This window comes from Herpailurus yagouaroundi, unplaced genomic scaffold (assembly GCF_014898765.1).
Source record: "Herpailurus yagouaroundi ecotype Mexico unplaced genomic scaffold, PumYag 28, whole genome shotgun sequence".
In the NCBI taxonomy this organism is placed as follows: Eukaryota; Metazoa; Chordata; class Mammalia; order Carnivora; family Felidae; genus Herpailurus; species Herpailurus yagouaroundi.
Window position 1 is genome coordinate 75,934,943 of NW_024412376.1, and position 13,596 is coordinate 75,948,538.

The following is a 13,596-nucleotide window of genomic DNA, read 5'->3' on the forward strand; positions in this document are numbered from 1 at the left end:
GGGGGAGGGGCAGAGAGAGAGGGAGACACAGAATCAGAAACAGGCTCCAGGCTCCGAGCCATCAGCCCAGAGCCCGACGCGGGGCTCGAACTCACGGACCGCGAGATCGTGACCTGGCTGAAGTCGGACGCTTAACCGACTGTGCCACCCAGGCGCCCCGAGAACTTACACTTCGGTAATGGTGAATTATAAAGGTGTTTTTCAGTCACCATAACTGAAAGCCAGAGAAACTTCAGTGCCCTTTTTGCTCCTATCATTTAGGTTATTATTCTCATCGGGAAACTGTGAATGGCTCATGGTACATTCAGGATTTGTGTGAGATGCTGGGAAAATTTGGCTCCTCCTTAGAGTTCACAGAGCTCCTCACCCTGGTGAACAGGAAAGTTTCTCAGCGCCGAGTGGACTTTTGCAAAGACCCAACTGCAATTGGAAAGAAGCAGGTTCCCTGCTTTGCCTCAATGCTTACTAAGAAGCTGTATTTCTTTCCAAAATCCAAATGATAGGAATAATTGTGTTTTATGTATCTTGTCTATATTCAAAACAGATTTTCTTGTCCTTTTATATAAATATCACTAAGGTGGAAGCTTATGGTATAGCAGTTTAAAATGTTTTAAGGTTTAATGAGAACTTAAAATAGTTGATGTTGGTATTAGACATGCTGATATTAGATGAAAGGGGTTGATATATATGAAATGAAATCCTCAGGGAATTACTATAAATAAAAATACACAAACCTTTGTAATACTTGATTTTTATAGTAAATCTCAAGGTTACTCAAAAATATCTGGAAGATTTAAATTTGTATTCTGTGAAGTTTTTATAAAAGTTTTATAATGTTTTTAAAGGTTTTTGAAACCCAGAAATTAGTTGTTTCCCCTTAATAAAATATTTGAAATCCATGTTTTAATTTTTCTAATTGACATTCTTACTCATTTGTATAATTCAGAGTTCTTGTACTTGGTCATACAAATTCATCTACATATGAATTATCACTTCTTGTATAGGTTTCAACTCTCACTTTAAAAAGCCTTTATGGAAAGATATACCATGATGATGGACTGGAAGAAATAATATTGTTAGAATGTCCACAGTGCCTAAACGATCTACAGATTCAATGTAATCCCTATCAAAATACTAATGACATTTTCATAGAACTAGAACAAAGAATCCTAAATCCAATAAATGGTATTGGGAAAAATGGACAGCTGCATGCGAAAGAATGAAACTGGGCCATATATAAAAATAAAATCAAAGTAGTTTGAAGACTTGAATGTGAGAACTGAAATCATAAAACTAGGAAGAGAATATAAGAAAAATGTAGGTAAGCTCTTGGGACACTGGTCTGAGCACCTGCCCTCAGACAAGGACAACAAAAGCAAAAATAAACAGAACTATAAAAGCTTTTACACAACAAAACTTTTTAAAAAGGCAACCTAGTGAACGGAAGAAGATATTTATAAATCACATATCTGATAAAGGATTAATATTGAAATTAATATTGAAACTATATAAGAACTCATTCAATTCAACACACACGTACACACAAAACCCCAATCTGAGTAAAAAATGGACACAGGACCTGAACAGACATTTTTCCAAAGAAGTCCTACAAACGGCCAATAGGCACATGAAAAAGATGCTCAACATCACTTATCAGGGAGATGCAAATCAAAACCATAATGAGGTATTACCTCACACCAATCAGCATAGCTAGTATGAAACATGAGTAGGATCTAAGTAAGTATTAGTTCAGATGAAACATTTCAGATAACATCTTATAATCTTAAACTATATTTAATGATAAAGATCTTCCAATTATTATGATATATTTAAAAATAAGTTAATGACAAGACGATTCTAAAGGAAGCCTAAGAAGGAAAGCGAATGCCACACACAGAGACCACTCCTCTGCAGGAGAATGAACACAACCCAGACGGACAAGGACTCTTAGCTCAAGTACCTGACTACAGTGGCAGCTGCTCGGACTCTGATGGGCGCGTCCAAGCTCCTCCCCGCATTAATCCTGGACAAGTCATGCGAATCCACAAACCAAAAATCTCCAGTGAGAACTTCAAAGAATACCTATGTTCACATTTTTTTTTAATTAACAAAAGAGATTGAAACGATCAAATCCAAAGGAACTAAGGGACTCAAAGTTCCAGTTTCTAAGTTGCAGAATCAACACATAACCGGAAAAATTTAATAACATTTAGAAATGTTAGATTAATTCTTTTCATGGACTTTCTCTCCTTGCATTCGCAAACAGTGAGTGGCGCACCTGTTTCAGGGATTCCGTAGCCTGTCAATGGGAAAAAGAAAAAGTACGTGATCAGAGAGAATGAGAAACAGGGCATTACTGCATGAGAGGAGTAAATGTATATGTAAATTTAGTGTATCCTTAGCTTAATAAACATTTATAATGACTAGTGGCAAATGTCTACAGTATTTCAGTGAATAGGGACCCTTCAGAAAAGAGGAACTTAAGGTTTTGATACATCCTTCAAGTTCTTATTATGTTCATTGTCCCTTTATAATGGTTTTTCTGTTTCTTATCTGAAAAGAAAACCACTTTGTGACCTATCCATCTCCCTTTTTCCTCAACTCTATTACCTAAAAAAAATATTTCACAGGTACTACTCTAAATCCTAAGTGCCCACTGCCATGAACTAGTTGGAAGAACATCCCTTAGGCTTCTTGGATTAGATCATTCAAATGTAAGACTGTACACTAAATAAAAATAAAATTGTTGTATTTTTCCCAAGTAGTGATTTTACAGAATTAAAAAAAAATGTTTTTTGTTTATTTATTTTGAGAGAGAGACAGAAAGTTGGGAGGAGCAGAGATGGAGGGTGAGAGAATCCCAAGCAGGCTCTGCACTGCCAACACAGAGCCCAACGCGGGGCTCGAACTCATGAACCGTGAGATCGTAACCTGAGCCCAAACCAAGAGTCAGACGCTTACCGACTCTTGGTAAGAGTCAGACGCTTATTGATCTCAGCTTGGGTCACAATCTTACGGTTCATGAGTCCGAGCCCCACATGGGGTTCTGCACTGACTGCACAGAGCCTGCTTCGGATTGTGTCTCTCCTCCTCTCTGCCCCTGCCTGCCTTGTGCATGCACCCTCTCAAAATAAAGACATAGAAAAATTATTTAAAGGTTATCTCCAATTCTTGACTTACAAATTTAATTCCAGGAATGTCTATATCTATCTATATTTTTTAATTTGAGGAATGAGTAGTTTAGAAGGTACAGATAACAAGAGATATTATGAATACTGGCTATTAAATGAGCATGCAGTGAGCAATGGGAAGAGATTTTTACCAAAACTTTTCCTCTAAAATTACTAAGAAAAATTAAAAATCTAGTAAACATGTTGAAAGCTACCATCTGAACAAAACTAAGGAGTCTGCTGGTAGGCCAGAGATAAAAGCTGCCTGAGACACATAATTGTGTGAAAGACTTAAAAGTACAGGCTCCAGTGTCAAACTTCTGGATTCATACCTTGGTTTCCCCACTTTCTAACAGTGTATACCTGGGCAAGTAACTAAGCACCTCTGTTTTCTCACCGGAAAGATGGAAAAGATGAAAGGACGAATACCATATTGAATCTTCCATTTTTAAGGAGAAGAAGCTTTTTTTTTTTTTTTTTACAAGTGCCTCAAGAAGCTTAAAATTCTTTATCAGTCTTCACCTTCCTAAAAGTCTACTTTCTTTTATGGTCTTGAAAGTGGAGCTTGATATTAGACTGTTTATTTTTTTATTTATTATTTTTGGGACAGAGAGAGACAGAGCATGAACGGGGGAGGGGCAGAGAGAGAGACACAGAATCGGAAACAGGCTCCAGGCTCTGAGCCATCAGCCCAGAGCCTGACGCGGGGCTCCAACTCACGGACCGCGAGATCGTGACCTGGCTGAAGTCGGACGCTTAACCGACTGCGCCACCCAGGCGCCCCTAGACTGTTTTCTTTAAAAACACACAGAGAGTGAACAGAAATAACACCGCTATTGAAAACTATTATTTAACTATCTCAAAGTCATTTAAGACACTTCCCCATACCCATACCCATTAAAAGCTATCCTCATATAGAATACAGGAGTCGAGAACAAAACCCTAGGATATGAAATCAGCATCACACTTGTCAACATTTTCACTGAGCAAAGCATGATACACAGAAGTCTAGGAGGACCAAGATTTAACTTGTATTTCCCCCATACTAAGTTCTGGCTCCCAAATAAGACCAGCGAGAAGATGTTGTATCTGCATTAAAGTACCTTAGCAAGATCTTCTTTTAGCTTGTTGTACTGCACCACATCAAAATGCTGTTGCTTTGATTTCTTATGGAAGAAGTGAAGAAACTGCCTACTCTTAACAGCTGAGTAAGTATAATCCTAAAAAGAAAAACAAAAAAAGAACATGTTTTAAACATGTTTTAAATGAACATAATGTCTCTGCAAGAAAGATACTTGCCTTAGCAACACTAAAGCAAAAGGCGGCAGATGAGTAAAATATTTGCAGTGGCCAACAGAGCAAGCATAAGGCGACACGAGTTAAACATTTTGTCTTGCTTGAGATCAGCTGCTGCTTTCAAAAGCAAGCAAGCTGAGAAGAGAAATCACACATATTGGGACAGAAAGGAGCAAAAGAAAACTGTTTTGGCAAAATAGTCATGTAATAAAGCTAAAGTTACTGAGTGTTTTTGCAATACGTATTCAATTTTATTTATAAAATAAAGACAGAGAAAGAAATTTGATGTGTTTATCTCAATAGAGAAATTTGTGGGGGAGCCTGGGTGGCTCAGTCAGTTAAGTGTCCGACTCTTGATTTCAGCTCAGGTCATGATCTCACAGTTTGTGAGTTCGAGCCCCGCATCGGGCTCTGTGCTGATGGCTGGAGTCTGCTTTGGATTCTCTCTTTCCCTCTCTTTCTCTGCCCCTCCCCTGCTCTCTCCCTCTCTCTCAAAATAAATCAACTTAAAAAAAAAAAGAAAAGAAATTTGTGGGCTGTACTATTTCCCTATAGAGGTTATAGTTTGTCCATGCTGTATACAAATCTCTATTCTCATGAAAAGCAACAAAATTTATCAGCTTATAAAAACTCAGAGCAATTCAGTAAATAAAAAGGATTTATCACTCATTATTTGAGTTGCAGAAAAAATTATTTGCAAAACATGTCCTAAACTTACCATTTTCCTAACAAACTACTCACCTGTCGAGTGACTATAAAGTATGCAAAAAAGACCATGGAATTTGCAAATGTGATGAAGTATGTCACTGGTTCCATAATATCCCAGGAGTACACCCACCAAGTGAGCCAGGCCAACGCCCCGCCCTGAACGGATAGCAATGCTAATCCAGCCCACAAAAGCCCACTGGTTTTGGCTTCTGAGCGAGCTTCGATTCCAGCCTTTATCTGAAGGGGAAAAACGGCTTAGTTCAATTTACAGTGCACCAACTTAAGGGAAATAAAAGCAGAAGGAACAAAAGTAAAATAGTATGTATCTGCACCACTTTGAAGAGGTCTGATTTAGGAACAGGTTATGAAACATAAACATTAATGAGTGATCACTTATTTCTAAATCAGCTCATTAATGAGTCACTTTTTAAATTATAAAGGTAATACCTACTTGTGGGGGGAGAAATTAAATAGTATAGAAGGGTATACGATGAAAAACTCAAGACGTTCTCCTCTGAAACCTAAATTACATGCCTATTTTCTCTGACCCAGCAATTTCACTTCTAGGAATGCAGCTTATAGATACACTTGTGCACGCATGGTTCATTACAGATCCTTAAGGGTAAAAGAGTGACAATGATCCATATATCTATATATCCAAGCTATTACGTAGCCATAGTGAGGAAGCTCTCCATGTACATAGATGGAGATCTTTCCAGGATACACCGTTAGTGAAAAAAGGGAAGAATAATATGTAATAGCATATGCCCTTTTCTGAAGAAAGGAACAAGATAATTTATTTGTACTTGTGGATATACAGATAAAGGAAATCTAAAATGACTCATGGGTGGGGGGATATGCCAGGAGGAGGAAAACCTCCCGCTGGTCACCTTTTTAGATTTTTAAATCTTGATACAATATATCACCAACTTTTTAAAAAATAAAAACGTGGCGTGGGTACACAATCCAACAAATAAAAAGTCTCTCTGCCAACCCCTCGATATATGGGCACGTGTAGCTTAGAGGACACAGTTAAAAGTTTCTTTTATTTCCAGAAACTTCCTATTCAGATACAAAGACACACAGCCACCCACCCATTTTTAAAAATTGCAAGTGGGATCCAAGGTTTAAAAGATGCAGTTTCTTCCCTTAAATTAAAAGGTACAGACTCCTGCCTGTTCTTCCCCCAAAAGTTATTTTTTCTCCACCAGTGATTACCTTCAGATGTGAGGAGGCCATCGCTAACCTCTGGCTGTAAATCTGTTAAGCAGAGCTGCGGCCCTGGGCCTATTCGCCTCCAAAAAGAAACTGGTGGTGCTCCAGCTAGTGCATCCCCGCACCCACTCTACTCATTTACAGAGACACCGGGGCCTTGGAGAGGAAGCACAGCACAGAGTTAAAGATGGCGGCTCCAGCCGGGCCACCAGAGTTCATGTTCTGGCTCTGCCATGTATCTGCCACGTGCGCTGGCGGCCCCAGCTTCCTCATCTCGAGAATGGCAAAGATAACACTACCAAAGGCACAGGCTCATGAGGATCAAAGGAGAAAATGAGCACACGTGGAGCATTCGCAAAAATGCTCACGTGGCACGCACTCAACAGACTCAACCGTGATGCTTCCTAACCTGTTCAAGAGGCTGCAGCTGTCCCCTCAGGTGGTCAATTTTCTCCAGTAAATGGTGCTCTCTCTTTTTCTGAAACTCTTCTAAATGCAAAGCTGTAAACAGTCTGTGAACCAAGGATTTCACATTTTCCATGTCGGTGGCATGCTCCATACTCAGTTTTTCTGAGAAGAGACAAGGGAAACAGGCAGTCACCACATTTTTTCCTTCAGGGTCTCTGAGTGTAGGGAACCAAATCTGAGTGCCCGTGGCTGGCCACCTGGGCACTCCAGCTCCTAGGGAGGCATTCGGTATTGGCCTTTCTTCCCATCTCCCGTGATTCCTTTGGTCTCTCCCACAGAAAGACAGTCTGGGATGATAAATTACCAGACAGTAGGTTTAAAATTCATTATGTTTCGGTCTTTTCTTTTTTTCTTTTGTAATAGGACTTTGCTGTTTCTCTAAAAATCTTCATACAGGAAAAGTAAGGTATCCGTCTACCAGAATCCAGGTGAAGGCCTCACCTCAGTTTGTAACACTTTATAGTTTATGGACTCATCTCTATACCTGAGTTCAATCTAAGATCCCTCCCCTCAAGCCCCAACCATCTATCCAAAAGTTATTTTAGGATCCACAGGGGAGGGGAGCTGGGGTACTAACGTGTAAACAAAAGTATGATATACATTTGAAAAGTAAAGTGTAAGTTTTTTTCAACAAGATGCAGATCTGAAAGGAGGTTCATACGGAGAACGAGTTTTAATAAAGTTCTTTTGCTTACAGATTTCTCTTGATCCTGCCGCCTCTGTGGATCTGTAAGCTCCCACACGGCTGGGCTGTAATGCCCCTTTTCTGAGGGTTATACTTGTTCCCCAGCACTGGAAGAGAACTGGAGGTGGGGGACAGGCGAGAACAAGCAGACGGACCCGCCCACCAGCAGCACACTCGAGGAGCCAGGGAGGTTTATGACCGTGGAGAGTCAGGACCAGCCCAGTGAGTCTCCAGGGCCTGCCAGCAGCGTACTCGAGCTACTTCCCTCCCATTTCCATCCACCACCTTCAAAACTCTGTTGTGGTCTTTAATCCCTTCTACATTCCAAACTAAAGCTGCCAAGAAGAAATGAAAAGTAGAAGTTCCCTTCCAGGCTTCTGAGCTTTGCAGAACAGTCAGAGCCCTTTTGTTTTGAGGAAGAAAGTACTGACATATAAAAGGTCTGCAAACAGAGGAAAGGTACAGATGGGGTACAATTCTGTCCCAAGCTGTGGAGTGTATCAGGGGCAAACAAAGCCAGACACTAGATAAAGTGACATGGATAGATTTTATTCAGTAACTACCGCAATAAGGAAGAGAGCCCAGGGTGAACTCAACTCAGTCAACTTCTATCTGTGCAGAGGTGGCTGGGCGTTTGCAGGGAGGGAGGGGAACACCAGGGGCTTAAGCTAGCAGAGTCCAGGAAGGGGAAATCCACAAAAACTGGGCATGGAGATGGCTGGTTAAGGTGACTAGGCCATTTGGGTTGTTGGCTGGCACTTATTGAAAAGAGAAACAAACAAAAGGCAGTGTACAAGTCAGGGCAAGGCACCCACCGAGCCGGCACTGAGAGCAAGAGTCACTTCCTTGAACGTCTGCACGTCAAAGAGTAGTTTCTCGGGTCCCTGAGAAAACAGTTCTGAGAGACAAGCTGTACACTTCCAAGGTGTAGAGAAAGGATTCCAAGCTTTCTCAAGTAACTGCTAGAAGAAGGAGTTCAGGGACTGATCTATCACCAGGTTTTCCCTGAGCAAACGGAGTTCTCCGGGCACTGTTGCACTTTCTCATGCAAGCATTTTAAGAGGGCTATAGTCATAATCCTAGGCATACGGGCTTAAGTTGTCAGAAACTATGCTGGTGTTTGTTCAAGTCTCTCAGGGTGGGAGGAGTGGCAGGGTATTTGGGGAGAACAGAATCGTTTGTGTAGACAATCTGTAATTTTTATAGGCCGAGCTTGAGGTCTAGTCAAGAAGAGGGCTCAGAGGAGCCTGACCAAAGTTTGGTCAAAGAGAGAGTCTGTCGAGTAACACAAAATGTTCATCTGAGTCCAATGACAAGCGACAGTCTTTCAGAAATGGCACCAAAGGGGCGCCTGGGTGGCGCAGTCGGTTAAGCGTCCGACTTCAGCCAGGTCACGATCTCGCGGTCCGTGAGTTCGAGCCCCGCGTCAGGCTCTGGGCTGATGGCTCAGAGCCTGGAGCCTGTTTCCGATTCTGTGTCTCCCTCTCTCTCTGCCCCTCCCCCGTTCATGCTCTGTCTCTCTCTGTCCCAAAAATAAATAAACGTTGAAAAAAAAAAAAAAAAAAAGAAATGGCACCAAAGAATTCGTATGTTGTATTACCAATTTAAACATTTCTCTCTGGCCATCTCCTAACAAAAACCAAAAATGAGAGACTATTATTCTTTTTTCTTCAGAAGCTCTTTATTCCTTTTGTATGTGTCGTGAATGTGGGTTTCATTTTCATATCCTGAATTTTCAAATCCAAATTTGCTAATGCTTTAGAAAAGAAATGGAATTCAAATACACTGAAATCCCAAACTGATAACTTTACAAACTTAATTTTCTATAAATCCAGCATAATTCCTCTATCATTTTCCTTCCAACCGTACCCATTGTGCCCCTGTTAGTTTAATTCACACAGTGAGACTGAGTAAGTCGGATTCGATGTTCAGTGAGACAGCCGGTAAACCCGAGGGCAAAGAGATGTGGGGCACCAGGCCTCACACTTCCAAGGTCGGCCTTGCCCCCAGAGCTCAATCCCAGCAAACAGCCCCTCCAGGCAGGCAGAGGGCTCTCCTCCCAATGGGCTGTCAGGAGGGAGGCCATAATTTAGTCTACTTGACCTAAAGTCTATGTGACATGCTGGGGTTTGCAGGAGGGAAGGTCAAGTAGAACAAAGAGATGCCCTGAAAACACTTATTTCCACTTGCGTTCTCAAATACTCAACCCAGAGAGCAGAAGACCATTCAGAGTGCTGGCAACTCACTGGACATGAAATTTCCACTTTCATATTTCTCAACTTTTGCCATCCTTCTCTCTTTGGAGTTAAATACTGCCCTGATCTTTAAAAAGAATTAACACAAGGAAGTTCACAATTGTTGAAATGACAGATTCATTTTAATTTCTCTATACTAGTTTGTATTTGCAAATCCCATACACTTTTCAAACATACAATTAAAATGTTTTTAAGTATATATTTTTCTTCAACGAATCTTCAGAGAAATGGCTGACACCGATGCTGGGGTACAAGATCAGCCTAGACCATCTAGTTATAGCAGAAAGCTTGAAATACAAATGGGGGTGGGGCGCCTAGGGTGCTCAGGTGCTCAGGGTGCTCAGCCTGAGGGTGGCTCAGTTGGTTAAGTGTCCCACTTTGGCTCAGGTCATGATCTCATGACTCGTGGGTTCAAGCTCCACGTAGGGGCTCTGTGCTGACAGCTCAGAGACTGGAGCCTACTTCAAATTCTGTCTCTCTCTCTCTCTCTCTCTCTCTCTCTCTCTCTCTCTCTCAGTCCCCCCTACCCCCACTTGTATTCTCTCTCTTTCAAAAATAAACAGACATTTAAAAAAATGTTTTTTAAATGGGGGCAAGTCACAAGGACATGGGAGCCAAGGTGTTGAAACTGTATTAGAAAATGATTAGTGACAGCCCCCTGTGTCCTTGTGACTTACTCTCATTTTTTGTTGTTGTTGTTAGCATTTTTTTTAATCTAAATGCCCTCCCCCCACCTTCCCACTCTCACTGACACCTACTAATTCTTGGCTGATGCAGAATTTAGAGAATCTGGCTATAGTATGATGACTTTTTGATTCCAGCAGCACTCCCACATTTACCAGTCAGCACTTAGCACTCTAACTATAAACAAGAGCCTTCCCTTATTTATTGATCTGTTTTTGTCATCTATTTATTAAGGCATAGATTTATTAATTCCCTCCTTCTGTGCTCAAGAGTCTGTGGTCACAGCTTACCCAGAACAGAAGTCTCTGAAGCCAATACTGGCAGGAACACTTAAACATAATGGTAGGGGCACCTGGGTGGCTCCGTTGGTCAAGGGTCTGACTCTTGATTTTGGCTCAGGTCAGGATCTCAGGGTTGTGGAATGGAGCCCTGCATCTGGCTCTGCACTGAACATGAAACCTGCTTAAGATTCTCTCTCCCTAAGAGGAGCCCTTTTGCAACTGCTGGAGGGAATACAAACTGGTGCTACCACCACTCTGGAAAGAAATATGGAGGTTCCTCAAAAAATTAAAAATAGAACTACCCTACGACCCAGCAATTGCACTACTAAGCATTTATCCAAGGGATACAGGTGTGCTGTTTCGAAGGGGCACATGCACCCCAATGTTTATAGCAGCACTATCAACAATAGCCAAAGTATGGAAAGAGCCCAAGTGTCCATCGATGGATGAATGGATAAAAAAAGATGTGGGGACACACAAAGGAGAGAAGAATGAAATCTTGCCATTTGCAACCATATGGATAGAACTAGACAGTATTATGCTAAGCGAAGTAAGTCAGTCAGAGAAAAATATATGACTTCACTCATATGAGGAATTTAAGATACAAAACAGATGAATAAGGGAAGGGAAGCAAAAATAATATAAAAACAGGGAGACAAACCATAAGAGACTTTTAAATACAGAGAACAAACAGGTTTCTGGAGGAGTGTTGGGTTGGGGGGGTGGGCTAAATGGGCGAGAAGCATTAAGGAGGGCACTTGTTGGGATGAGCACTGGGTATTATATGTAAGTGATGAATCACTAAATTCTAGTCCTGAAACCATTATTACGCTATATGTTAACCAACTTGGATGTAAATTCAAAAAATAAAAATAAAACAGTAAAAAAAAAAAAAAAAAGATTCTCCCTCTCTCTAATCCCTCTCCCCATTTGAGTGCTCTCTCGAAATAAACAAACATTAAAAAAAACAACAACAAAAAAAGCCACAACTGGTGAATTACCGGAGGCTCGATGCTGACGGGTTTGAGAAATAAAAACTCACACACATTTACGAGTGTTACCTCCAGGAGCCCCACCAGGTTCCCATAGTGAAGGTCAGAGATCACACATAACCAGGTGCTCGGAGCAGGGAGAAGGCAAAAAGAAACATTCTGAAACAGCGCTGACTGAGCACTACTCTGCCCACAGCACGGACTCTACCAGCGCCTTATCTTGCTTGGAAGAAGGGCCATGAGCCAACTCCTGCTCAATCTAGCCTTCCTTTCACACATACGGGAAGGAAAAAATAAAAGGGCCAAGAAACTCTTCTGAAGGTTGCAGCCTAGGAACTGTAGCCCAATAAAATACCAGAGATACAATCTTAAGTTTATAGAAGGCTACTCCACCCACCCCCAATACCTTTCCACCATGTCAACAGGGCTACAATTCTGTGCAAGGCACAGACCCTAAGAAAGAATTTCTAGGGAAACTCAAAGGCAACAGGGAAGAGAAAAACAAGGACACTAGAAGAAACTCAAGCCTCTGATACCTCCAGCTACAGTAAATAGTAAACCATCTCTTAGCCAGAGACACGTAAAACCTCACACGAAAGACGTACGTGCTTCAGTTTCTACCACCCAACACATCGTGTCTGGCTTTCAACAAAAAATTGTAAGGCAAGGTAAAAACCAAAGATATAGAAAAAAAACTTTGAAAGGAACCCGAGGAAAGGTGTTCACCTTACCTACAGAAGAGCAAAAATAAAAATTACATCGGACTTCTCCCAGAAACTATATAAGCAGGAAGGAAACAAAAACTTCATGTTGAGAGTGATAAAGGAAACCTTCAACTTAATGTCTTGGGCCCAATACTTTGATGTTTACCAAGGTCAAAATAACTCGGCAAAACCTCAAGGCAAGGGCTCTATTTCTGCCCTGAGCACACATCGTACATGTGCTTCGTTAAAGAAAGTGAGCCGAAAAGACCATTCTGAACACAAAAGAAAAAGGAAGAAACTTCCCTGTTTCCCCTAACATGAAAGTCCTACAGCCCCACATATACTAGAAACTTAAGGTCAACAACTTTCTGAAATGTCCTTTGTCTAATGCTTTGCAACTTTTTATGTAAAAAAAAAAAAGCCAACAATGTAAATAACCCTGCACCAAACATTCTTCCGCCAGAGCTCCCTCTGCTATGTAACCCAGGCAGCTGTCCTAACTCGGACGGGAATAAAACTCTCCTCTGTTCTTTTGGAAATTCTAAAAAGGGTGTTCGTTTTGTGTAGGCACGAGAAAAAACACACAAACCTGGAATTCTGTATCTCACCAAATTATCCTTCAAAAGTGAAGGAGAAATGAAGACTTTCTCAAACAAAAATTGTGAGAATTTGTTGCCGGTAGACCTACCTTGCAAGAAGTGTTAAAAGGGAAAGAAGATGATATTAGGTCAGAAACCTAGATCTATACAAATAAAGGAATTCAACATTAAAGGAGGAATAAGGGAAGACCAAATTAAAATTTATTTTTCCTTTCTCTTATTATTAATTGGTCTACCAAACAGTCCGTTCAAAATAACAGCAGTAAAAATATACTCAATGATTACAGCTTATATATGAGTGAAATGAATGACAAGGGATGGGAAGAAAGAATTAGAAATACATGATTATTACAAGGTACTTGTAATGCCTGTGAAACAGTGTATCTAGTGTTATTTGAAAGTGGATTTAAGGGCTCCTGGCTGGCTCAGTCTGTAGAGTGTGAAACTCGGGAGTTGTAAATTCAAGCTCCATAGTGGGGACAGAGATTACTTATAGAATAGAATAGAATAGAATAGAATAGAATAGAATAGAATAGAAT

The 13,596-nt window shown here is 40.9% G+C and overlaps 2 protein-coding genes across 14 annotated transcripts in view; one reads left to right on the top strand and one right to left on the bottom strand.

Annotated features, from left to right (window-relative positions):
* The window catches only part of PLA2G12A (phospholipase A2 group XIIA), a 41,578-nt gene extending 40,780 nt beyond the window's left edge, over positions 1 to 798 (top strand). For all 8 annotated transcript variants that reach the window (XM_040476293.1, XM_040476358.1, XM_040476345.1 and 5 more), the window contains one exon: positions 262 to 798. In XM_040476293.1, the coding sequence (XP_040332227.1) occupies positions 262 to 500 (239 nt within the window). In that variant the 3' untranslated portion in view covers positions 501 to 798. The remainder of the gene's footprint in view (positions 1 to 261) is intronic.
* MCUB (mitochondrial calcium uniporter dominant negative subunit beta) overlaps positions 1 to 13,596 on the bottom strand; it is a 109,247-nt gene that overhangs the window by 14,304 nt on the left and 81,347 nt on the right. For 5 of the 6 annotated variants that reach the window (XM_040476384.1, XM_040476373.1, XM_040476407.1 and 2 more), the window contains 3 exons: positions 6,799 to 6,959; positions 5,208 to 5,411; positions 4,274 to 4,390 (listed from right to left, as the gene is read on the bottom strand). In XM_040476384.1, coding sequence (XP_040332318.1) covers positions 4,274 to 4,390; positions 5,208 to 5,411; positions 6,799 to 6,959 — 482 coding nt within the window. The remainder of the gene's footprint in view (positions 1 to 4,273; positions 4,391 to 5,207; positions 5,412 to 6,798; positions 6,960 to 13,596) is intronic. The other variant, XM_040476408.1, reaches the window with a different exon arrangement.